General features: G+C 45.3%; 2 protein-coding genes across 2 annotated transcripts; one reads left to right on the top strand and one right to left on the bottom strand.

The window, feature by feature from the left end:
- Nucleotides 1–10,101: 10,101 nt before the first annotated feature.
- On the top strand, nucleotides 10,102–18,248 carry LOC109888856 (deoxyribodipyrimidine photo-lyase). The gene is made up of 10 exons (XM_031822842.1): nucleotides 10,102–11,038; nucleotides 11,457–12,186; nucleotides 12,281–12,592; nucleotides 12,685–12,857; nucleotides 12,936–13,020; nucleotides 13,111–13,343; nucleotides 13,441–13,635; nucleotides 16,680–16,905; nucleotides 17,148–17,323; nucleotides 17,506–18,248. Exons 1-10 carry the CDS (start codon nucleotides 10,814–10,816, stop codon nucleotides 17,857–17,859), a joined length of 2,709 nt encoding a protein of 902 aa, XP_031678702.1. The 5' UTR covers nucleotides 10,102–10,813; the 3' UTR covers nucleotides 17,860–18,248.
- Nucleotides 18,249–21,572: 3,324 nt separating this feature from the next.
- Nucleotides 21,573–23,409, bottom strand: LOC109889407 (glycine cleavage system H protein, mitochondrial). Its single transcript, XM_020480820.2, has 5 exons — nucleotides 23,227–23,409; nucleotides 22,983–23,062; nucleotides 22,765–22,828; nucleotides 22,507–22,638; nucleotides 21,573–22,349 (listed from the first exon to the last, which is right to left on the bottom strand). The coding sequence occupies exons 1-5, from the start codon at nucleotides 23,369–23,371 to the stop codon at nucleotides 22,252–22,254; spliced, it is 519 nt and encodes a 172-aa protein (XP_020336409.1). The 5' UTR covers nucleotides 23,372–23,409; the 3' UTR covers nucleotides 21,573–22,251.
- Nucleotides 23,410–24,113: the final 704 nt, after the last annotated feature.

The following is a 24,113-nucleotide window of genomic DNA, read 5'->3' as shown; positions in this document are numbered from 1 at the left end:
TGTGCCGTGGCGGAGATCTTTGTGGGCTATACTCAGCCTTGTCTCAGGATGGTAAGTTGGTGGTTGAAGATATCCCTCTAGTGGTGTGGGGGCTGTGCTTTGGCAAAGTGGGTGGGGTTATATCCTTCCTGTTTGGCCCTGTCCGGGGGTGTCCTCGGATGGGGCCACAGTGTCTCCTGACCCCTCCTGTCTCAGCCTCCAGTATTTATGCTGCAGTAGTTTATGTGTCGGGGGGCTGGGGTCAGTTTGTTATATCTGGAGTACTTCTCCTGTCCTATTCGGTGTCCTGTGTGAATCTAAGTGTGCGTTCTCTAATTCTCTCCTTCTCTCTTTCTTTCTCTCTCTCGGAGGACCTGAGCCCTAGGACCATGCCCCAGGACTACCTGACATGATGACTCCTTGCTGTCCCCAGTCCACCTGGCCATGCTGCTGTTCCAGTTTCAACTGACCTGAGCCCTAGGACCATGCCCCAGGACTACCTGACATGATGACTCCTTGCTGTCCCCAGTCTACCTGGCCATGCTGCTGCTCCAGTTTCAACTTCCACCTGACTGTGCTGCTGCTCTAGTTTCAACTGTTCTGCCTTATTATTATTCGACCATGCTGGTCATTTATGAACATTGAACATCTTGACCATGTTCTGTTATAATCTCCACCCGGCACAGCCAGAAGAGGACTGGCCACCCCACATAGCCTGGTTCCTCTCTAGGTTTCTTCCTAGGTATTGGCCTTTCTAGGGAGTTTTTCCTAGCCACTGTGCTTCTCCACCTGCATTGCTTGCTGTTTGGGGTTTTAGGCTGGGTTTCTGTACAGCACTTTGAGATATCAGCTGATGTACGAAGGGCTATATAAATAAATTTGATTTGATTTGATTTGATTTGTTTGAGCAGAGGAGAAAAGCCAGTTCATGTTTATTCATGAGTCTCTTGGCTCAGCCACCAGTTAAAGACACAGGACTCTGTTTTCACTGATAACACCCCCACTCCAGCCTCAACCCCTGCACTAGCAGATTATTTTTCATGATTTATCTGTATGTGTGTGTGTTTTTGTATGTGTATTTCACATTATCAAGGTATCAGGTTTTTATTCATCTCTAGGGATCCCAGTACAGTCACTGTCCTGATGGTGAGCTGATTGATGGAATACTACACTGCAATAGCCATTTCCCTAATGGTGTACAGTATTAATAGTACACACACACACACACACACACACACAGTGAATGTCATCGAGGGAGAGTTTGCTCAGAACTTCAACAGGTATAGAGTGGTGTTTATTAGAAGATGTGCTCTATATCCATCTTCTGAAGGATTTCATAATGGTCGCTAGGCGAGAGAGATTGCCTGGTAACAGTCTATTTACAATGTGAATGTTCTGAAACAAAACCACATTCTCTCCACAACATCTGAAGGCTATATATTGTAAGAGTGCCAGAAATGTCTGCTTTACAGGAGCATCTTAAAGGCGTAGTTCACATACATATGTGTAATTCTACCTACCTACAGTTGAAGTCGGAAGTTTACATACACTTATGTCAAAGTCATTAAAACTTGTTTTTCAACTACTCCACAAATGTATTGTTAACAAACTATGGTTTTGGCAAGTCAGTTAGGAAATCTACTTTGTGCATGACACAAGTCATTTTTCCAACAGTTGTTTACAGACAGATTATTTCACTTATAATTCACTGTATCACAATTCCAGTGAGTCAGACGTTTACATACACTAAGTTGACTGTGCCTTTAAACAGCTTGGAAAATTCCAGAAAATGATGCCATGGCTTTAGAAGCTTCTGTTGGGCTAATTTACATCATTCGAGTCAATTGGAGGTGTGCCTGTGGATGTATTTCAAGGCCTACCTTCAAACTCAGTACCTCTTTGCTTGACATTATGGGAAAATCAAAAGAAATCAGCCAAGACCTCAGAATTTGTTTTTAGACAAATCCCTGAGCTGAAATCTGTAGTTCTGCGTCGCTCTGAGTGGATGGCACCGTGCCAACCTCATTCACAGCTCCTCTCTTCACTGCCTTCTTTCCTCCATCTCTTTCCCTCCCTATTTCTCCCCCTCTCCTCTCTCCTTCCTTCTCCCTCTCTCTCCCCCTCTCCTCTCTCCTTCCTTCTCCCTCTCTCTCCCCCTCCCCTCCCCTCCCTCCCTCCCTCCCTCCCTCTATATATCTCTCTCTGTCTGTGTCTCTTACTCTGTGTCTCTGTCAGTCTGTCATTCTGTCTCTCACTCTCTGTCTCTCTCTCCAAAGCGCCTGTGTGTTGAGTTCAGCTGAAGCCCTGAAGTTAGTTTGATTAGTTCCCTTTCTCTGGGGTATACATAACTCATATCACACAATTAACACACGCACCAGGAATCCCAAATTACACACACACATACACAGACACACACCCCTACCACTCCAGTATCCCTGCACATTGTAAATATGTTATTGGAACTGACCCTGGAACTGACCCTGTATATAGCTTACTTACTTTCTTGTGTTTTTCTTATTTCTATTTCTTCTTTTTTTTCCACCTTTATTTAACCAGGTAGGCTAGTTGAGAACAAGTTCTCATTTGCAACTGCGACCTGGCCAAGATAAAGCATAGCAATTAGACACATACCTGTACAACAACACAAAGTTACACATGGAATAAACAAAACAGAGTCAATAATACAGTAGAAAAAATAAAACAAAAAGTCTATATACAGTGAGTGCAAATGAGGTAAGATAAGGGAGTTAAGGCGATAGATAGGCCATGGTGGCGAAGTAATTACAATATAGGAATTAAACACTGAAATCCTTCCTGTTTGGCCCTGTCCGTGGGTGTCCTCAGATGGGGCCACAGTGTCTCCTGACCCCTCCTGTCTCAGCCTCCAGTATTTATGCTGCGGTAGTTTATGTGTCGGGGGGCTAGGGTCAGTTTGTTATATCTGGAGTACTTCTCCTGTCCTATTCGGTGTCCTGTGTGAATCTAAGTGTGCGTTCTCTAATTCTCTCCTCTCTTTCTCTCTCTCGGAGGACCTGAGCCCTAGGACCATGCCCCAGGACTACCTGACATGATGACTCCTTGCTGTCCCCAGTCCACCTGGCCGTGCTGCTGCTCCAGTTTCAACTGTTCTGCCTTATTATTATTCGACCATGCTGGTCATTTATGAACATTTGAACATCTTGGCCATGTTCTGTTATAATCTCCACCCGGCACAGCCAGAAGAGGACTGGCCACGCCACATATGCTCTCTCTAATTCTCTCTTTCTTTCTCTCTCTCGGAGGACCTGAGCCCTAGGACCGTGCCCCAGGACTACCTGACATGATGACTCTTTGCTGTCCCCAGTCCACCTGACCGTGCTGCTGCTGCAGTTTAAACTGTTCTGCCTTATTATTATTTGACCATGCTGGTCATTTATGAACATTTGAACATCTTGGCCATGTTCTGTTATAATCTCCACCCGGCACAGCCAGAAGAGGACTGGCCACCCCACATAGCCTGGTTCCTCTCTAGGTTTCTTCCTATGTTTTGGCCTTTCTAGGGAGTTTTTCCTAGCCACCGTGCTTCTACACCTGCATTGCTTGCTGTTTGGGGTTTTAGGCTGGGTTTCTGTACAGCACTTTGAGATATCAGCTGATGTACGAAGGGCTATATAAATAAATTTGATTTGATTTGAAATGGTAGATGTGCAGAAGATGAATGTGCAAGTAGAGATACTGGGGTGCAAAGGGGCAAGATAAATAAATAAATACAGTATGGGGATGAGGTAGATAGATGGGCTATGTACAGGTGCAGTGATATGTGAGCTGCTCTGACAGCTGGTGCTTAAAGCTAGTGAGGGAGATATGAGTCTCCAGTGTCAGTGATTTTTGCAATTCATTCCAGTCATTGGCAGCAGAGAACTGGAAGGAAAGGCGACCAAAGGAGGAATTGGCTTTGGGGGTGACCAGTGAGATATACCTGCTGGAGCGTGTGCTACGGGTGGGTGCTGCTATGGTGACCAGTGAGCTGAGATAAGGCGGGGCTTTACCTAGCAGAGACTTGTAGATAACCTGTAGCCAGTGGGTTTGGCGACGAGTATGAAGCGAGGGCCAACCAACGAGAGCGTCCAGGTCGCAGTGGAGGGTAGTGTATGGGGCTTTGGTGACAAAACGGATGGCACTGTGATAGACTGCATCCAATTTGTTGAGTAGAGTGTTGGAGGCTATTTTATAGATGACGTCGCCGAAGTCGAGGATCGGTAGGATGGTCAGTTTTACGAGGGTATGTTTGGCAGCATGAGTGAAGGATGCTTTGTTGCGATATAGGAAGCCAATTTCTAGATTTAATTTTTGATTGGAGATGCTTAATGTGAGTCTGGAAGGAGAGTTTACAGTCTAACCAGACACCTAGGTATTTGTAGTTGTCCACGTATTCTAAGTCAGAGCCGTCCAGAGTAGTGATGCTGGACGGGCGGGCGGGCAGGTGCGGGCAGTGATCGATTGAAGAATATGCATTTAGTTTTACTTGCATGTAAGAGCAGTTGGAGGCCACGGAAGGAGAGTTCCATTGAAGTTCGTCTGGAGGTTAGTTAACACAGTGTCCAAAGAGGGGCCAGAAGTATACAGAATGGTGTTGTCTGCATAGAGGTGGATCAGAGAATCACCAGCAGCAAGAGCGACATCATTGATGTATACAGAGAAGAGAGTCGGCCCGAGAATTTAACCCTGTGGTAACCCCCATAGAGACTGTCAGAGGTCCGGACAACAGGCCCTCCGATTTGACACACTGAACTCTATTAGAGAAGTTGTTGGTAAACCAGGCGAGGCAATCATTTGAGAAACCAAGGCTGTCGAGTCTGCTAATAAGAATGTGTTGATTGACAGAGTCGAAAGCCTTGGCCAGGTCGATGAATACGGCTGCACAGTAATGTCTCTTATTGATGGCGGTTATAATATCATTTAGGACCTTGAGCGTGGCTGAAGTGCACCCATGACCAGTTCTGAAACCAGATTGCATAGCGGACAAGGTATGCTGGGATTCTAAATGGTCAGTAATCTGTTTAGAAAGACAGGGTAGGATAGATATAGGTCTGTAGAAGTTTGGGTCTAGAGTGTCACCCCCTTTGCAGTGGGGGATGACCGCAGCAGCTTTCCAGTCTTTAGGAATCTCAGACGATACGAAAGAGAGGTTGAACAGGCTAGTAATAGGGGGGGCAGCAATTTCGGCAGATAATTTTGCAGCTCTTTCAGAACATCGGCTATCTGGATTTGGGTGAAGGAGAAATGGTGGGGGCTTTGGCGGATTTCTGTGGAGGGTGCCGTGCATTTGACCGGGGTAGGGGTAGCCAGGTGGAAAGCATGGCCAGCCGTAGAGAAATGCCTATTGAAATTCTCAATTATAGTGGATTTATCGGTGGTAACAGTGTTTCCTAGCCTCAGAGCAGTGGGCAGCTGGGAGGAGGCATATTGATATTAAAGAGAGGCATGCGTAGCCAAGTGATCATATTGGTCCAGTGAGTGGTTGGGCTGGCTGGGGAAATGGCGATTCAGACAGTTAGCAGGCCGGGGCTAACAAGCTAGCAGTTAGTAGGCCGGGGATAAACAAGCTAGCAGTTAGCAGACCGGGGCTAGCAAGCTAGCAGGAGGGCATTTGTGGGACATCGCGATGGAGGTAAGTCTGTTTTTGCCTCCTTGTGTGGTGACGTCGATAGACCAGTCATGGATTAGTAGGGTTCCAAGTAGCTCTAGGTAGTTAGCAGGCCGAGGTTAGCAAATGGCCCTTCAGCGGACGTCGCGCCTGAGGGGCCTGTTGGAATCCTCGGGCAGATTGTGTCGGCATTCCAGTTGTAGAGGATCGGCGGGGTTCCGTGCCCCGTACCGGCTGTAGAAGGGGTCCGGATATTGTAGCCCAGGAGTGGGCTTCGGTGGTAGCCCAGGTACCCTAGCCGGGCAACTTCAGGCTAATTGCTGCTTGCTCTGGAATGGAAACGCTAGCCAGGAGTAGTCACCTGGGATTGCGGTTAGCTAGTTGCGAAGATCCAGATGAAAAGGTTCAGAGTTTGCGGTAGGAATCCGGGGATATGGAGACAAAAATTGGTCCGTTATGCTCTGGTTTGAGTCATGTTGTATGAACTGGCGAGAGCTTTCCGAGCTAAAGGTTAGCTGATGACCGCTAGCAGTGGTTTGCTGACTGATAGTTGGTAGCTAGTTGGCTGTCTAGCTTCAGTTGAGGCGATTCCAGATCCGAAGTAAACAGAAATACTTTAGAAAAAACAGATCCACACCACATTGGGTGAGGCGGGTTACAGGAGAGTATTTACAAGTTGAGGTTTAGGGAAATATTTTAAAAAGATACATACAAGGGACACGACAGGACAACGACAAAGATGTCTGACTGCTACACCATCTTGTGTGTTTTTGTTCTACTTTACTTTTTTTTATTGAAGAGGGCTGGGGGGAGGAATTGTCCTGTCTTCTGTTCTGTCTTCCACTATTACACACCTCTTCTCTCTCCTTTCCTTCATCCTCCATTCTTTCTCTATCCTTTTATCTATCCTCCATTTTATCACACCCTTCCTTTTCGTTTTCTCAAGCCTCAATACTATCTTCCTTCATTCCCTTTTCCTCTACTATCCTCTTTCTCTTCCCCACCACGCATTCCTTCTCTCAAAGCATCCAGAAGGGGATGGTCTCTCATCTCCAACCTTTCTGTTCTGTTCTCCTCGCCTCTATTCTCATTTCTTCTCTGCCCTTTCTCCATTTCTGCTCTCTAAACATCCCTGCAGTGGTCCACAAAACCAACAACTGAGTGTTTGATCAGGCACTGGAATATGAACACAGAATTATCTACCCAACCTCCACTGTGTGTTTCTGAGTATATATGTTAATGTTCTGCTATTCATGTAGATGTCAGTGTGGGGCTATGCGGTTGCTATAGGGCTAGGTGGTCCCATCAAGCACACATCATAGCTAGATTTCTTCTGTGATACCTGCCAATGAAGTGACGTGGTCTCCCTGTTTCGACTAACCTCTATTAACCCCTCAGCCTCTCACTGTCCTCCTTCTCTCCACTAGCTGACTCACTCAATGCTTCAAATGAGCGATTGACCACTGTGGTAAAACAGAGGAGAGAGACGAGAGATCGAGAGAGGGAGAAGGAAGGAGAGAGGAGAGGGGGAGAGAGAGGGAGAAGGAAGGAGAGGGAGAAGGAAGGAGAGAGTGGGAGAGAGGGAGAAGGAAGGAGAGAGTGGGAGAGAGGGAGAAGGAAGGAGAGCGAGAGGAGAGGGGGAGAGAGGGAGAAGGAAGGAGAGAGAGAGGAGAGGGGGAGAGAGAAAGGGAATGTGTGTGTGTGTGTGTGTGTGTGAGAGAGAGAGAGAAAATGATTTATGAGTTGCATATATCTAATATATCTATTCCAGTCTATTCCGTTATGTTTCTCCTCAATTGAGTTTTGAATCTCTTTCCATTCATTCTCCTGGAGATGTCATGGTTATATAGGAGTCTGCATGTGTGTGTTAAGGAGACAGACCTGTGGCCACGTGCCTTGTATGCAGGACAAAGACAAAGACTACAGAGTAACACTATTGTCTGCTCCTTTACTCTTTCTCTCTCTCCCTTCCCTGTCTTTTGCTCAAATCAAATCAAAGTTTATTGGTCACGTGCACAGATTTGCAGATGGTTCAGCAAAATGCTTGCGTTTCTAGTTCCAACCGTGCAGTAATAATACCTAGCAATACAAAACAATGCACACATATTCAGAAAAGTAAAAAGAAATTAAGAAATATCAGAGAGAGCAATGTCAGAGTAGGTGTGTCCAAAAGTTTAGACACACCTAGTCATGCAAGTGTTTTTCTTTATTCTGACTTTGTTCTACATTTTAGAATAATAGTGAAGACATCAAAACTATGAAATAACACATATGGAATCATGTAGTAACCAAATAAGTTTTAAATAAATCAAAATATATTTTACATTTGAGATTCTTGGTAGTAGTCACCCTTTTCCTTGATGACAGCTTTGCACACTATTGGCATTCTCTCAACCAGCTTCATGAGGATGTCACCTGGAATGCATTTCAATTAACAGGTGTGCCTTGTTAAAAGTTCATTTGTGGAATATATTTCCTTCTTAATGCATTTGAGCCAATCAGTTGTGTTGTGACAAGGTAGGGGTGGTATACAGAAGATAGTATGAACTTGGTATTTTACCAAATAGGGCTATGGCAAGAACAGCTTAAATAAGCAAAGCGAAACAACAGTCTATCATTACTTTAAGACATGAAGGTCAGTCTATGCAGAAAAGTGCAGTTGCAAAAAGCATCGAGTGCTATGATGAAACTGGCTCTCATGAGGACCGCCACAGGAAAGGAAGACTCAGAGTTACCTCTGTTGCAGAGGATAAGTTCATTAGTTACCAGCCTCAGAAATCGCAGCCCAAATAAATGCTTCACAGAGTTCAAGTAACAGACACATCTCGACATCAACTGTTCAGAGGAGACTGTGTGAGACTGTGTGAATCAGGCCTTCATGGTTGAATAGCTGCAAAGAAACCACGACTTAAGGACACCAATAAAAAGAAGAGACTTGCTTGGGCCAAGAAACACAAGCAATGGTCATTAGACCGGTGGAAATCTGTTATTTTGTCTGATGAGTGCAAATTTGATATTTTTGGTTCCATCCACTGTCTTCGTGAGACGCAGAGTATGTGAACGGATGATCTCCGCATGTGTGGTTCCCACCAGGAAACATGAAGGTGGTGTGATGGTGCTTTGCTGGTGATTTATTTAGAATTCAAGGCACACTTAACCAGCATGGCTACCACAGCATTCTGCAGTGATACACCATCCCACCTGGTTTGCGCTTAGTGGGATTATCATTTGTTTTTCAACAGGACAATGACCCTATTTGACCAGGAAGGAGTGTAATGGAGTGCTGCATCAGATGACCCGATCTCAACCCAATTGAGATGGTTTGGGATGAGTTGGACTGCAGAGTGAAGGAAAAGTAGACAACAAGTGCTCAGCATATGTGGAAACTACTTCAAGACTGTTGGAAAAGCATTCCAGGTGAAGCTGGTTGAGAGAATGCCCAGTGTGCAAAGCTGTCATCAAGGCAGATATAAAATATATTTTGATTTGTTTAACACTTTTTTGGTTACTACATGATTCCTTATGTGTTATTTCATAGTTTTGATGTCTTCACTATTATTCTACAATGTAGAAAATAGTAAAAATAAAGAAAACCATTGAGTAGGTGTGTCCAAACTTTTGTTTGGTACTGTATATGAACACCTGCTCTTTCCATGACATAGACTGACCAGGTGAGAGCTATGATCCCTTATTGGTGTCAGTATAGATGAAGGGGAGGAGACAGGTTAAAGAATGATTTTTAAGCCTTGAGACAATCGACACATGAATTGTCTATGTGTGCCATTCAGAGGGTGAATGGGCAAGGCAAAAGATTTTGTGCCTTTCGAAATGGGGTATGTAGTGGGTTCCAGGTTCACCGGTTTGTGTCATGAACTGCAATGCTGCTGGGTTTTTCACGCTCAACAGTTTCCTGTGTGTATCAAGAATGGCCCATCACGCAAAGGACACCCAGCCAACTTGACACAACTGTGGTAAGCATTGGAGTCAACATGGGCCAGCATCCCTGTGGAATGCTTTCGAAATGCTTTTTTTGGTGTGTATAGGGAGTATGGACAGTATATGAATAGAATAGGTGTGTACAGCAGTAGTTGTATAGGATGAGCCAGGACTAGAATACAGTATATCCATATAAAGTGGATAAAATGTAACCATGAATAAAGGAAACAGTGTTCAATGTCTCTATGTACATAGGGCAGCATTCACTAAGGTTCAGCCTAGAGTACCGGAAGGTGGCCGGCTAGTAACACTGACTAAGGTTCAGGGCAAGTTACTGGGAGGAGGCCAGCTAGTGGTGATGGATTAACAGTCTGATGGCCTGGAGATAAAAGCTGTTTATCAGTCATGGCTCGGGTTGCCGAGGTCCTTGATGATCTTCTTGGCCTTCCTGTGACACCGGGTGGTGTAGATGTCCTGGAAGGCAGGCAGTGTGCCCTGATGATGCGTTGGGCTGACCACACCACCCTCTGGAGAGCCCTCATCTCTTTTCCTGTCACATATTTTTCTCTCTTTGATCTCTTAGGTATACATTCAAAACAGATCTTTATTGATAGTATGTGACGGCAGGCAGATGTGTTTAGGCTTATGGCAGATTGGTCCATTCATTGATCTGTCTGTTAGTGAGAGACAGAGAGAAGCCAGCTAATCTCACTGTTCTCTATTGATCACACACTTAGAGACTACATACTTTGTCTAAACACTATTGATCTCCCTCTTTCTCGTATAGCATGAGGATCAAGAGAATAAATGAAGGGTATAAAAGACACTTGGTGGGAGAGGGATGATGATTTTATTTGTCTTTAGTGTGGAGAGGGAAGCTGTGAGTGTTTCTCATGAGCACTGTGAGCGTAGGAAGTGAGACTAATGACTGTAATATTGTAGACTTGGGTGCCCTCTACTGGTCACAATGTTACATTGCATCACATCCGATGTAATTACAAAACAGCGTGGGATTGAGTTTGTGTAACTGGCTATCAGCTGTTGAGTAACTCATTCACGTTGCAGCATACTCGATCCTCTCTGTCCCACTATCACCACTAATTGAAAACTATCGAAAAATGCAAAAGAAATCAACAACCTTTAACATTGTCTTCTCGTGGATGATTACGACCTAATCTGGATTTTTTGGGTATTTGGAATTTTAAGAGAGACTGACAGTTTCAGTAGGGAACTCCTCTCAGTTGTATTGCTTTTCATCACCAGCAATAGACCATGCCTGTATCGGGTGGTGAGGACCCCATGTCCCAGGTTCGTCAGATGCTGAGAGAGTTGCTTGTGGGGAGAGAGAACGCTGAGGGCTTCTTCTGTCTGTGTGTGTCTGTACTGGGACACAATGATACACGGACACATTTCTTGCCGCTCATCCAGCTCCTAGCCACCGATCACAACAGGCTTCACACCACCCTCACCTCCATCTATTTGGAATACTTCTCCAAGGTACGGCTGTTTGTTTGGATGTATGTGTGTGTTTGTTTGGATGTATGTATATGTATGTATGTATATGTATGTATGTATGTATGTATGTATATATATATATATATATATATATAGTCCAGTCATATTCTAAAAGTATTATAGATACTCTGTCTCAACACAATGACATTTATTAGTTTGATAGTTGTGTGTGTGTTTTGTTTGTTGTAGGCTTAACCTACCCTACTGGAAAATCCAGTTTAGACCAGATCGGATTTTGAGCTGTTCACTGGCTTGAACTGGTACAGCTGGATTTTCCAGCAGAGTTGTATTTGTCAAGAAGGTAATTACAATGTTAGAGGTTCACTATTTTGACCCTCTAACATTGTAAATCTGTATATATGACTAAAGCTGTATATATGACCATAACCGTCTGTTACAGGATGAGGATGATGAGTTGGCAGTGGCTCTGGCTCTGTCCCTATTAGAGGTCAAAGGGCAACAGCAGACCAATACCAAGCCCCTCTTCCCAGACCCTAAACTCCAGGGTCAAACAGACACCCAGGCTACGGCAACTTACAGACCCCAGAATAGCTCCATTCAGAGTCAGTCAGTTTCTCCTAATGGTAGCTCCAGCCAGCCTCCGCCAGCCCCTCTGCCCACGGGTGCGAGCTACGCCCAGCTAGCAGCAGGAGGAAGGAGACGGACTCAGACTCAACACCAAGACTCCACATCACCCAGAAGATCATCTGGACATGGCAGCTCTCCTCAGACAGAGAGACAGAGAGGCCAGACCCAGAAACAGACAGACATAAAGTGGTCTAACGTCACTCAGGATGTGTGTGCCTCTATTGCCACTTTGACATCCAATCTCAACCAAACCAAAGATGACGTCACTGTGGTGGAGTGCAAAGTGGACCAATCTGAGAAGCCAAAGCGCTCAAAGAACAGACGTCAGCGGAGGAAGGGGTATGGCCAGCAGGTGGTAGGTGTGCCTCGATGCCCCTCTGCTCCACCCCCTGTGCTGCTGTGGTTCCGCAGGGACCTGCGTCTCCATGACAACCCAGCTGTGATTGGCTCTTTGGAGGCTGGAGGGCCGGTCATCCCCGTCTTTATCTGGTGCCCAGAGGAGGAGGAGGGTCCCGGGGTAACCGTGGCTATGGGAGGGGCCTGTAAGTATAAACATATACATATTATGTCATTATTTCCTTACCTCGGCTTCTGTGTCTCCTGATCGGTGTCTAATCCTTCTCTGTCTCATACCAGGTAAATTCTGGCTGCACCAGGCCCTGTCCTGTCTCAGCTCTGCTCTGGAACACATCGGCAGCCATCTTGTTTTCCTTCGGCCGGATGAGGAAAGAGAGGGGATTGGTTCTTCGCTGCTTGCCCTGAGGAGTCTGGTGAGAGAGACGGGGGCTCAGACGGTGCTGGCTAGCGCCCTCTATGAGCCGTGGCTGAGAGAGCGGGACCAGGTAGTGGTGTCAGCGCTGCAGAAAGACAGGGTGGAGGTTAACATGGTCCACTCCTACTGTCTCAGAGACCCCTATACTGTTACTACTGAGGGGGTGGGACTCAGAGGTATGATAATACTACTGTTACAACCACTACTACTGTTATTAACATTTAATATGACACAGCAGTAACTCTCTCACACACTTTCCCTCCCTCAGGTATTGGTTCTGTATCCCACTTCATGAGTTGCTGTCAGATGAACCCTGGCCCAGGGTTAGGGGTTCCCCTGGACCCCCCCATATCGCTCCCCTCACCCTCTGTCTGGCCCAGAGGCTGCCCTCTGGAGGGGCTAGGACTGGCACGAATGCCCTGCAGGAAGGATGGAACCACGGTCAGTAACCCCTTGGACTGAAGCACATGGGGGTCTGGGTTATTGTTGGTTGTATGTTAATGTGAGTGTCTGTTCCAGATTGACTGGGCGGCTAACATCAGGAGTTCATGGGACTTTAGTGAGGAAGGGGCCCAGTCACGTCTAGAGGCCTTTCTAAATGATGGTGAGACACACACATTTCCCTTTCTATACTTGTACTCAGAATTAAACCGCCCTACAGAATAGATATGTTATGTGTGTGTACGTATTCCAGGTGTGTACAGATATGAGAAGGAATCAGGGCGTGCGGATGCCCCCAACACCAGCTGTCTGTCTCCTTACCTGCACTTTGGCCAGCTGAGTGCTCGCTGGCTGCTGTGGGACACTAAAGGGGCGCGCTGCCGATCCCCCAAGTTCATACGAAAACTGACCTGGAGGGACCTGGCCTACTGGCAGCTAACATTGTTCCCAGACCTGCCCTGGGAATCACTCAGACCACCATACAAGGCAAGGACAGGGTTAACACTAGCTCTAGCACTCTCTTCCTAGTTTGTATCCAATGAAAGCGGGACACTCACTCTCTTCTTGGTTTCTGTCCAATCAGGCCCTTCGGTGGAGCAATGAGAGGGGTCATCTGAAGGCATGGCAGAAGGGCAGGACAGGTTATCCTCTAGTAGATGCTGCAATGAGACAGCTGTGGCTGACTGGATGGATGAACAACTATATGAGACATGTAGTGGCTTCTTTCCTCATAGCTTACCTCCATCTACCATGGCAGGAGGGATATCGCTGGTTCCAGGTGAGACTCACACACACATGGTCGCACACACACACAGACATACACACCAGACTATAGAGATTTGTCTGTTTAATGAAAATGTCTACTGCAACGAGTCGGCAGCTCTGGATGTTCAGCTTACTCGGGACCAGGCCCCTAGTCCCTAGGAATCGAAAGAGGAAGCGGCACCGAAAGGCAGGCGAGGCGGCATCCTGACAAAAATAAATTTGCCAGCAAATAGACGTACATTGCCCTCTGTTCTATTGGCGAATGTGCAGTCACTAGAGAACAAACTGGATGAGCTTCATTCGAGACTATTCTATCAACAGGAACTGAAAAACTGTAATATCCTATGTTTCTCAAAATCGTGGTTGAACGAGAACATGGATTATATACACTGAGTGTACAAAACATTAAGAACACCTGCTCTTTCCATGACATAGACTGACCAGGTGAACCCAGGTGAAAGCTATGATCCCTTATTGATGTCACTTGTTAAATCCATCTCTTTTAATGCTTCGTTCAAAACAACTGGGAGCTGGGAAATCGCTGACTCCCGACTTCATTGCGTTCAAGGCAACTGGAAAATCGGTAAAAAACTAGCTCCAACTGGGAAAATGAGTTGTGATCGGTCATCCAACTCGGAATCCCATGTGGGGAACTGGCCTCTTTCTAGAGCTCTGACTTTCTGACCTGAAGATCACTGACATCATGATTCAATCGAGTTTTTTTTTCGAGCTCCCAGTTGTCTTGAAAGCACCATAATACTGCACAAATGATCGAAATGACTGGCTACTTTGACACTGACAAACTGAGAATCTGAGATGAATCAATGAAAACGACCTCGTCTTGAATCCATCAATAGCCTTGGCCTAGTTGTGTGGAGACACATTATTGTGGGCTACAATATCAGGAAATTATAGTCCTAAAAAAGCTTTCCAGCTGACTCACACAATGATGCACAGTTCACTCCCTGGTGAAGGCCTATGCGCTCGTGCCTCTCTCGTTTTACTTTGGAAAACAATATTTGGAAGTTGATCAAATGTTTTGGTAGCCTAAAGCTGACATATTTGCCTCTGTTCTCGACTGTAGGCTATGCCTTGTATTGGGCTACATTCCACAGATTGGCTATTTTGAAAATAAACCATTTATCATCTGTGGCAAAGTGTAGGCTTTCTCATAGTGTAGTAGGCTATTCTGAATGATTTAATTTCTTACTGAACAGAACAGTAACTCTACCTTTGGTAAATGTATTTCAATTTCTCATGTGTGCCGCAGTTCCTCTCTCTTTGCGCAGCTATAATTTTATAAGGAAAAAAAAAAATGAAGTGCAATGCTGGAGAGATGAGAGTTGCAGGCTCATGTCTATCAGAGCAGAGGGAGAGAGATCATAGAAAGTGAATCTCATTCTATTTCTATGAGAGATAGGGGGGGGGGGGGGGCAGGAGAATTAACCAAGAGGCAACTGGAATGAACTTTGAACGCTTTCACTATCATTTTAACATTGCAAAAAGTGAAAATTATTTTTCACACCACGAGAGGTACCGTGGATCCGGCTCAAATTAAGCACTGCTCAAAGTACAGCTCGCTGGTTGTTCTATGCTTTGTCAAGACCGGGTGGCAGACGTGGGTAAGACGAAAGGAGGGGTGTGTCTTTTTGTTAACAGCTTATTTGCGATCTCTAATGTTAAGTCTCGGGTTGTTGCTCGCCCTAGTTAGAATACCTAATGATAAGCTGCAGACCATAATATTGACCATGATATTTATTTTTCATAGCTGTATATTTACCACCATAAACTGATGCTGGTAATAAGACCGCACTCAACAAGCTGTATAGGGTCATAAGTAAACATCCGCACTGAGCTAAAGGCTAGAGCTGCCGCTTTCAAGGAGCGGTACACCAATCCGGATACTTATAAGAAATCCTGCTATGACCTCCAACAAGCCATCAAACAGGCAAATCATCAATACAGGACTAAGACCGATGCGTACCAGGCCGGCTCTGATGCTTGACGGATGTGGCAGGGCTTGCAAACGATCATGGATTACAATGGGAAACCCAGCAGCCGGCTGCTCAGCGACGCTAGCCTACCAGATGATCTAAGTGGCTTTTATGCTCACTTCGAGGCAAGCAACACTGAACCACGTATGAGAGCACTAGCTGTTCCGGACGACTGTGTGATCTCTCTCTCTGTAGCTGATGTAAGTGGGACCTGATGCGTACTCTTCCCCCTTTAGGAGGCTTAAAAAATTTGGCACAGGCCCTCAGATCCTCAAGAAGGTCTCCAGCTACACAATTGAGAGCATCTTGACAAGCTGCATCACTGCTTGGTACGGCAACTGCAAGGCACCTGACCGCAAGGCACTACAGATGGTGGTAAGTACAGCCCAGTACATCACTCGGGCAAAGCTCCCTGCCATCCAGGACCTCTATACCAGGCGGTGTCAGAGGAAGGCCCAAAAAATGGTCAAAGACTCCAGCCACCCAAGTCAGACTTTTTTTTCTCTGCAAGCAGTACCAGTGCACCAAGTCTGGAACCAATAGGACCCTGAACAGTTTATAACCCCAAGCCATAAGACTGCTAAAAAAAGACTGCAAAATAGCTGATGAAATGGCTACCCGGACTACCTGCATTGACCCTTTTTTGCACCAACTCACTCACCCATACTTACACTGACACCCCACACACACACTACAAATGCCCACACATGGATACTGATGCCACGCACTCACCACACACTGCTGCTGCTGCCTATTATCTATCCTGTTGCTTTGTCACTTTACCCCTACCTATATGTACATAGTGTCTACTGCAATAACCTCATACCCGTGGACCTCGACTCGGTTCTGGTGCTAACTGTATATAGTCATGTTATTTTTACTTGTTATTGTTATTCACAGTGTCGCTATTTCTATTATTTATTTTTTACTTTGTCTTTAACTCTGCATTGTTGGAAAAGGACCTTTAAGCAAGTATTTCATAGTTAGTCTACACCTGTTGTTTACAAAAGTATGTGACAAATAACATTTGATTTGATAATAACGTTGGACTGTGTGTGTGTAGGACACCCTTGTGGATGCTGACGTGGCCATAGATGCCATGATGTGGCAGAATGGAGGCATGTGTGGTCTGGACCACTGGAACTTTGTCATGCACCCTGTTGACGCAGCCATGACCTGTGACCCTTACGGAAGCTATGTCAGGAAGTGGTGCTCTGAGCTGGCGGTGCTGCCTGATGACCTCATACACAAACCCTGGAAGTGCCCAGCCTCCATGCTGCGCCGTGCCGGTGAGAGACAACAGAACCAGCCTTATCCTCCTAATCTTAACTTAAACTTCCAGAATTTACCCTAACATTATTGTAATAATAATACCATAGCCTTACCCTTATCAAACTGTCGAGTTACCATAACCTTACAATAGCCATACTGTAGCTTTTACCACTAACCCAACTCTCATGTATAGACTTGTTGGTGTTTAACTCCCCTTATCCATCTACACTTTAGCTAAACCTCAGCACTCTCCCTCTAGGTGTAGTCCTAGGCCAGTCCTACCCAGAGCGTGTGGTGACAGATCTGGAGGAGAGGAGGAGCCAGTCTTTGCAGGACGTGGCATTGGTGAGGCGGCGTTTTGGGGAGTACGTAGACCCCTGCTCGGGGTGCGACCTGGTCCCCCTGCCCCCCCGCCTAGTCTCGGAGGCCATGGGTGTACGTCAACTCACTGCTTCTAATCGTATTATGTCTCATGAGTGGTCCTCAGTACTGTCTTTCCTGTTTGATTTCTTTCTTTGGCCACATGGCTTTTCTATGCCTTGAGACAATTTTTTATATATACAAATGTCACACTGTGAACTAAATTGAGTGAGTGACAGCTTCTCTCCCTTTGTCAGGGAGGTATGGTCAACACAGGTGGGCAGTTCCTCCTGCCTGTTATCACCCGTATGGAGTTCAAGCACCAATCAGACGATCCAGACGCGGACGCTGCCTCTAACCCCTATAACGCCGTTCTGAAGGGCTACGTGAGCCGCAGGCGGAATGAGACCATCGCCTTCCTGAACCAGACAGACTTCACAGCCAGCGTGATAAACGAGGGAGCAGAGAGGAGGGAAAGACAGGAGCAAGACCAGAGGAGGATGGAGGGACTTCCACACCCCCTTGCAGTTGAACGAAGGGGAAAGAGGACCCCCGCTGCCAAGGACAGGGTCTCCACAGTGCCTGGGAGAGTGCCTACTTCTCACAGATGACCATAAGGACAGGGGCTAAAGGTTCGATAGAGCCACTGTGGTGCCCAATGGCCTTTCCTCAATTGATTTTCTTAACTTCTGCGTCCTTCCTCACCTACTTTTGAAAATGGTCAAAGGTAAATCAAGGAGACGCGGGGAAGTGAGGGAACGTGGACTAAAACGTGCTTGTAACAATTGTCTCTCCTTCATTCACGTGTCATCAGGCAAATTGTTTACAGTGGATCACAAAAAATAAATGTGTAAAGTGATCCAAATGAATTAAGTTAGTTGTGCAAGACATTTTCTTGATAAACAATATGCTACTTACCATTTTTAAACGTATGCATGCTTTTCTGCTCCGACAAAACAAAAGCTGATTCAACTGGGGTGTGGCAGATTTAAAAACTCCAGTAGGATACATGACTATCCCCAATTATTTTTTATTTAACCTTTATTTAACCAAGTAGGTTGGTTGAGAACAATTTCTCATTTATAACTGCGACCTGGCCTCGATAAAGCAAAGCAGTGCGACACAAACAACAACAGAGTTACACATTGAATAAACAAACATGCAGTCAATAATACAATAGAAAAAGTATACATACAGTGTGTGTAAATGAGGTAGGATAAGGGAGGTAAGGCAATAAATAGGCCATAGTGGTGAAATAATTAATATAGCAATTAAAACACTGGAGTAATAGATGTGCCGAAGATGAATGTGCAAGTAGAGATACTGTGGTGCAAAAAAATAACTATGGGAATGAGGTAGTTGGGTGGGCTATGTACAGGTGCAATGATCAGTAAGCTGCTCTGGCAGCTGATGCTTAAAGTTAGTGAGGGAGATATAAGACTCCAGTTTCAGTGATGTTTGCAATTCGTTCCAGTCATTAGCAGCAGAGAACTGGAAAGAAAGACGGCTAAAGGAGGAGTTGGTTTTGGGCGTTGACCAGTGAAATATACCTGCTGGAGCGTGTGCTATGGGTGTTGCTATGGTGACCAGTGAGCCGAGATAAGGCAGGGCTTTGCCTAGCAAAGACATAGATTACCTGGAGCCAGTGGGATATGAAGCGAGGGCCACAGGTCACAGTAGTGGGTAGTATATGGGGCTTTGATGGCACTGTGATAGACTGCATCCAATTTGCTGAGTAGAGTGTTGGAGGCTATTTTGTAAATGACATCGCCGAAGTCAAGGATCGGTAGGATGGTCAGTTTTACGAGGGTGTTTGGCAGCATGAGTGAAGGAGGCTTTGTTGCGAAATAGGAAGCCAATTCAAGATTTAATTTTGGATTGGAGATGGCTAATGTGAGTCTGGAGAGTTTACAGTCTAACCAGATTTGACACACTGAACTTTGAGTAGTAGTTGGTGAACCAGACGAGGCAGTCATTTGAGAAACCAAGGATGTTGAGTCTGCCGATAAGAATGTGGTCATTGACAGAGTCGAAAGCCTTGGCCAGGTCGATGAAGACGGCTGCACAGTACTGTCTTTTATCAATGGAAGTTATGAAATGGTTTAGGACCATGAGCATGGCTGAGGTGCACCCATGACCAGCACGGAAACCAGATTGCCTAGCGGAGAAGGTATGGTGGGATTTGAAATGTTCGGTGATCTGTTTGTTAACTTGGCTTTCAAATATTTTAGAAAAGATTGGGCAGGATGGATATAGGTCTATAATAGTTTGGGTCTAGTGTCTCCCCCTTTGCAGTGGGGGATGACTGAGGCAGCTTTCCAATCTTTAGGGATCTCAGACGATACGAAAGAGAGGTTGAACAGGCTAGTAATACGGGGTGCGGCGGATCATTTTAGAAAAAGGGTCCAGATTGTCCGGTCCAGCTGATTTGCAGCTCTTTCAGAACATCAGCTATCTGGATTTGGGTGAAGTAGAAATGGGGGAGGCTTGGGCAAGTTGCTGTGGGAGGGGGTGCAGAGCTGTTGACCGGGGTAGGGGTAGCCAGGTGGAAAGCATGGCCAGCCGTAGAAAAATGCTTATTCAAATTCTCAATTATCGTCGATTTATCCGTGGTGACAGTGTTTCTTAGCCTCAGTGCAGTGGGCAGCTGAGAGGAGGTGCTCTTATTCTCCATGGACTTTAGTGTCCCAGAACTTTTGCGAGTTTGTACTACAGGATGCAAATTTCTGTTTGAAAAGGTAGCCTTAGCTTTCCTAACTGCCTGTGTATATTGGTTCTAACTTCCCTGAAAAGTTGCATATTGCGGGTGCTATTCGATGCTAATGCAGTATGCCACATGATGTTTTTGTGCTGGTCAAGGTCACTCGGGTATGGAGTGAACCAAGGGCTATATCTATTTTCACTTCTACTTTTAAAGAATCACCAGGCATCCTCTACTGACGGGATTAGGTCGATTAGAAAGGCGGAGCGTTTGACAGTGATGGGTGGTCTTTTAACGCGGACCCATTACGGACGCAGGCAATGAGGCAGTGATCGCTGAGATTCTGGTTGAAGACAGAGGTATTTAGAGGGCAGGTTGGTCAGGATAATACCTATGAGGGTGCCCTTGTTTACGGATTTAGGGATGTACCTGGTAAATTCCTTGATCATTTGTGTGAGATTGAGGGCATCTATTTTAGATTGTAAAACAGCCAGGTTATTAATCATATCCCAGTTTAGGTCACCTAACAGTACGAACTCTGAAGATAGATGGGGGGAAATCACTTCACCAATGGTGTCCAGGGCACAGCTGGGAGCTGAGGAGGGGGGGGGGGGGGTCTATAAACAAGCAGCAACAGTGAGAGACTCATTTCTGGAAAGGTAGATTTTTAAAAGTAGAAGCTCGAACTGCTTGGGCACAGACCTGGATAGCATGATAGAACTCTGCAGTCTCGCTCTGCAGTAGATTGCAACTCCACCCCCTTTGGCAGAATATGTTGTAGGTGGGGGTGGAAATGTCAGAATTTTTGGTGGCCCTAAGGCAGGATTCAGACACGGCTAGGACATCAGGGTTGGTGGAGTTTTATTCACTAACTTAGGGAGGATGAAAGGTGACTATAGAGGAGGGGAGGACACTTCCATTCACCTAACAAATTGACATCTTATCAGTTTAGTGGCTTTTTCACGTTTGGAAAAAAGTCTGTTGGAAGACTGTCCTTCCCGCCTCGATAGCGAGGAAGCACAAGTGTATCCTACCTCGGAAAAGTTTTGATATCTGCCAGTCCCCCTTTGAATCGGATAATGTATTGTCAGGAGGAAAGAATGCACACATTTAAAAACGATATGCTACTTATCCTTTTATCTATAAAATGTCTTGCACAACTTATCACTTTACACATTTTGGGATCCACTTCTGTAAACAATTTGCCTAATGGCGTGCGAGTGGAGAAGCTTCTCATTTCATAGAAGCACATTTTTCCAGGCACCTCCTCAATTACTTGACTTAAATAAAAAAAAGAGGCGAGCGATGATGAAGCGAGGACGCAGGGGATAAGCAAACCTAATTGAGAAAATGCCCAGAATTGAGAAAAGGCGGAGGATGGATTTTTACCAAATGAGAAAATGCCAAAGACTACCTTGGTAGTTACAAAACTGTTTCAAAATGGGTGAATGTTGCAGGTCATGCAATCATGCTGCAACATGTCAGGAACCACATTATGGGTTATGCTGTAACAGGAACAAACTGCTGTTTACACAAATTTATTTAAATGAGTCATTTACCAAAGCTATTTATAATAACATTCTGTAATGGAGGCTGAAGGGGGGTAAAGTTGAAAAGATACAGTACTAATACATTCAAAGTAAACACACGTGTACGTTTTATTTTTAAGTCTCCTCTCGATAGTGCCAGTACATGCAGAGGCACAACATACAGTAGAAACCAGCCTGCGCTAGATCCAAAGTGCTTTATTGTTAGTCCCTTAGCACACGGACTGATCCAGCTGTAATACAGCTGTATTTGATAGAGTGAAATTGAGGACTCTTTTTCCAAGTAGTATTCACAATCTTAAGTTCCTCATACCCTGTGAGCGCCAGAGGAGAGATTGAGGATGAATCCTAAAAGTATTTTCCTCAATTCCTCAAAACAGAGTGAAACCCTCTGATTTGTTTTATTAAGGAGGCAGAGAGCAGACACAAGGAATCAAGGAAAAGACTTGAGATTCTTCCATAGGTTGCATCAGGACTCATCATCAGGAGTCGTACAGTATCACTCATCCACATACTGTACGTCACAGGTGTAAGACACTTGTCCTCAGCATCTCCATTAAGTCAGTCATTACCAGTACAACAAATACTCTTAACATTCAGAGCACAATAACACTGGCAGGTCAAACGGATGAGTTCTGCAGTATCTCTGGCATCTGTTGGTTCCCTGGTGTAGTGTCATGGCACAACTGGTGCACTTCCTCTACTAGTGATTGACAGGCAGGTGAGGGGGTGATAAGGGTTGGGGCTAGGCTGTGCTAGTCCTCTATGGATCGGATGTATCTCTCATAAGCCTTCTCATCCATCAGAGCATCTAGCTCCTTAGGGTTGGCAATGGTCATCTTCATCAGCCAACCTGTCCCAGCAAGGGTTACATGTCAGAGATTAGCCTAGACATCGGCCCTGTTTGAATATTCTTTCTTTCCTTAAAAATAGTCACTGATGTGTGTGTGCACGTGTAGACTAGAGTATGCATGCATGTCTGCAGGTGTAGAGTGTGTATGTATGCTCACCGTCTTTGTAGCAGGACTTGTTGACAAGGCCGGGGTTGTCTGCAAGGAGTGTGTTGACCTCTGTGACTTCCCCGGTTAGAGGAGAGTACAACTCACTAGCTGCCTTCACACTCTCCAATGCTCCAAACTCATCTAAAAAATGAGAGCGATGAGTCAGGTCATGAACAGGTCTTGGGGAAGGGTGACTAGTATAACCCTAGAGGACCAGCAGTTGCGTTACCCTCCTCACAAGTCTGTATGGTAGTAATGGCTCCTTACCAGTCTGCGCCAGCTGCGTGCCAACCTCTGGTAGACCACAGTACACCACATCTCCTAGAGCCTCCTGCATGACAGATTTAGATCATGAGAAATTAACCAAATGTGTCACTTCATGATCCGTGTGCCACAACACACGCTAACATTGGGTAGTTAAGACCACAGGTCCCAATGCGGCTCATACGAACCAGTGGGAGTATAGGCTCGTGAGAACAACTTACCTGAGCAAATTTGCTGATGCCAACCGTTCCTACCTCTCCCTCTACTCGTATCCATTCGTGTTTGTCTGTGAATTTAAGAGCTGCGGAATTCAGGAGAAGAGTAAAATTAGTTCGAGTACACAAACGTAGACACAAACCGAAAAACAGTTATAGCTACACGCTTAACTAGCTACGTTACGGTCGTGCTATGCGTTCTTGCTATGAACCACCTGCGTTACGAGGTCCACAAGCCAAGTAACGTTACCTGATGAGAGTCGGGTGGTAGTGGACAAAGTCCGTAGTAAGTATGCCCTGGATACCAGCCCAGAGGGAGGTAGCTGTGCCAAACGGTAGAGCAAGGCAGAGGTAAAGTTGGAAGACAAGCAACGTTGCATCACACATGTAGCCATTGTCGTCGCGTTTTGACGACTGCAGTGACTGTCGCCTTTTTTAGACGTCATCATCTCAGACGCCACTAGGGGCGCGTTCAGCAGGCACAACGTTATGAAACGTTAGAGTTACAAATAGCCTTGTGGCATGTTTTATGTAAAACAAACATGCATTTTTGACATGTGGAATACAGATAGGCATACATCCAGAGAATAACATATTCATATATTTTTTTCAATATGGACAATGGGAATAGAAAATACAAAGTTGTTCATTCGAATAGAGAGGCTTCAGGCTACCAAATAAAATGTTATTGGTCACATACAAATATTGTAGCGTAATTAGGTGATAGTGGGGTAAGCCAAGCTAATTTTTACATTCAGCATCACTCCGTCAAGGGAAATATAGTATTCTTACTAACAAAGATATCTATATATATTTAACAATGTTGTGTATCCCTGAAAATAATCAAAATCCATGTAAACAACAGATTTGAAAACATAGCTTGTACAAAAAAAGTGGTCTCTTGGCACAACTTGCCCCGGGTATAGGGTAAGTTTAGCCCTTATCGTGACTCTCAGTTCCATTATACTAACTACCACAGTATGAGTCATAATACCCATAAAACCTAGTGGTCAAACAGTAAAATGGTTCCAATTGTTTTTCCCATAGGGGATTTTGGATAAAGGCTTACCCTGGTGTGACTTTTTGATAACTGTGTAAATCTCTCTAGGACAAGGTGACTTTTATCAATATATTCGC

Source organism: Oncorhynchus kisutch, linkage group LG4 (genome assembly GCF_002021735.2).
Source record: "Oncorhynchus kisutch isolate 150728-3 linkage group LG4, Okis_V2, whole genome shotgun sequence".
Taxonomy (NCBI): Eukaryota; Metazoa; Chordata; class Actinopteri; order Salmoniformes; family Salmonidae; genus Oncorhynchus; species Oncorhynchus kisutch.
The sequence above is the reverse complement of the archived record's forward strand: the minus strand, read 5'-3'. Positions and strand labels throughout refer to the sequence as shown.

Bases quoted from the DNA above. Each gene is read 5' to 3' on its own strand.
- LOC109889407 (XM_020480820.2), bottom strand. From the start codon at position 23,371: ATGGCTACATGTGTGATGCAACGTTGCTTGTCTTCCAACTTTACCTCT. The intron at 23,063-23,226 runs GTAACGTTACTT...TGAATTCCGCAG, and splicing joins TACCACCCGACTCTCATCAG to CTCTTAAATTCACAGACAAA. The intron at 22,350-22,506 runs GTGAGCATACAT...TTGCTGGGACAG, and splicing joins CAAGTCCTGCTACAAAGACG to GTTGGCTGATGAAGATGACC.
- LOC109888856 (XM_031822842.1), top strand. From the start codon at position 10,814: ATGCCTGTATCGGGTGGTGAGGACCCCATGTCCCAGGTTCGTCAGATG. The intron at 11,039-11,456 runs GTACGGCTGTTT...CGTCTGTTACAG, and splicing joins ATTTGGAATACTTCTCCAAG to GATGAGGATGATGAGTTGGC. The intron at 13,021-13,110 runs GTGAGACACACA...TACGTATTCCAG, and splicing joins AGAGGCCTTTCTAAATGATG to GTGTGTACAGATATGAGAAG.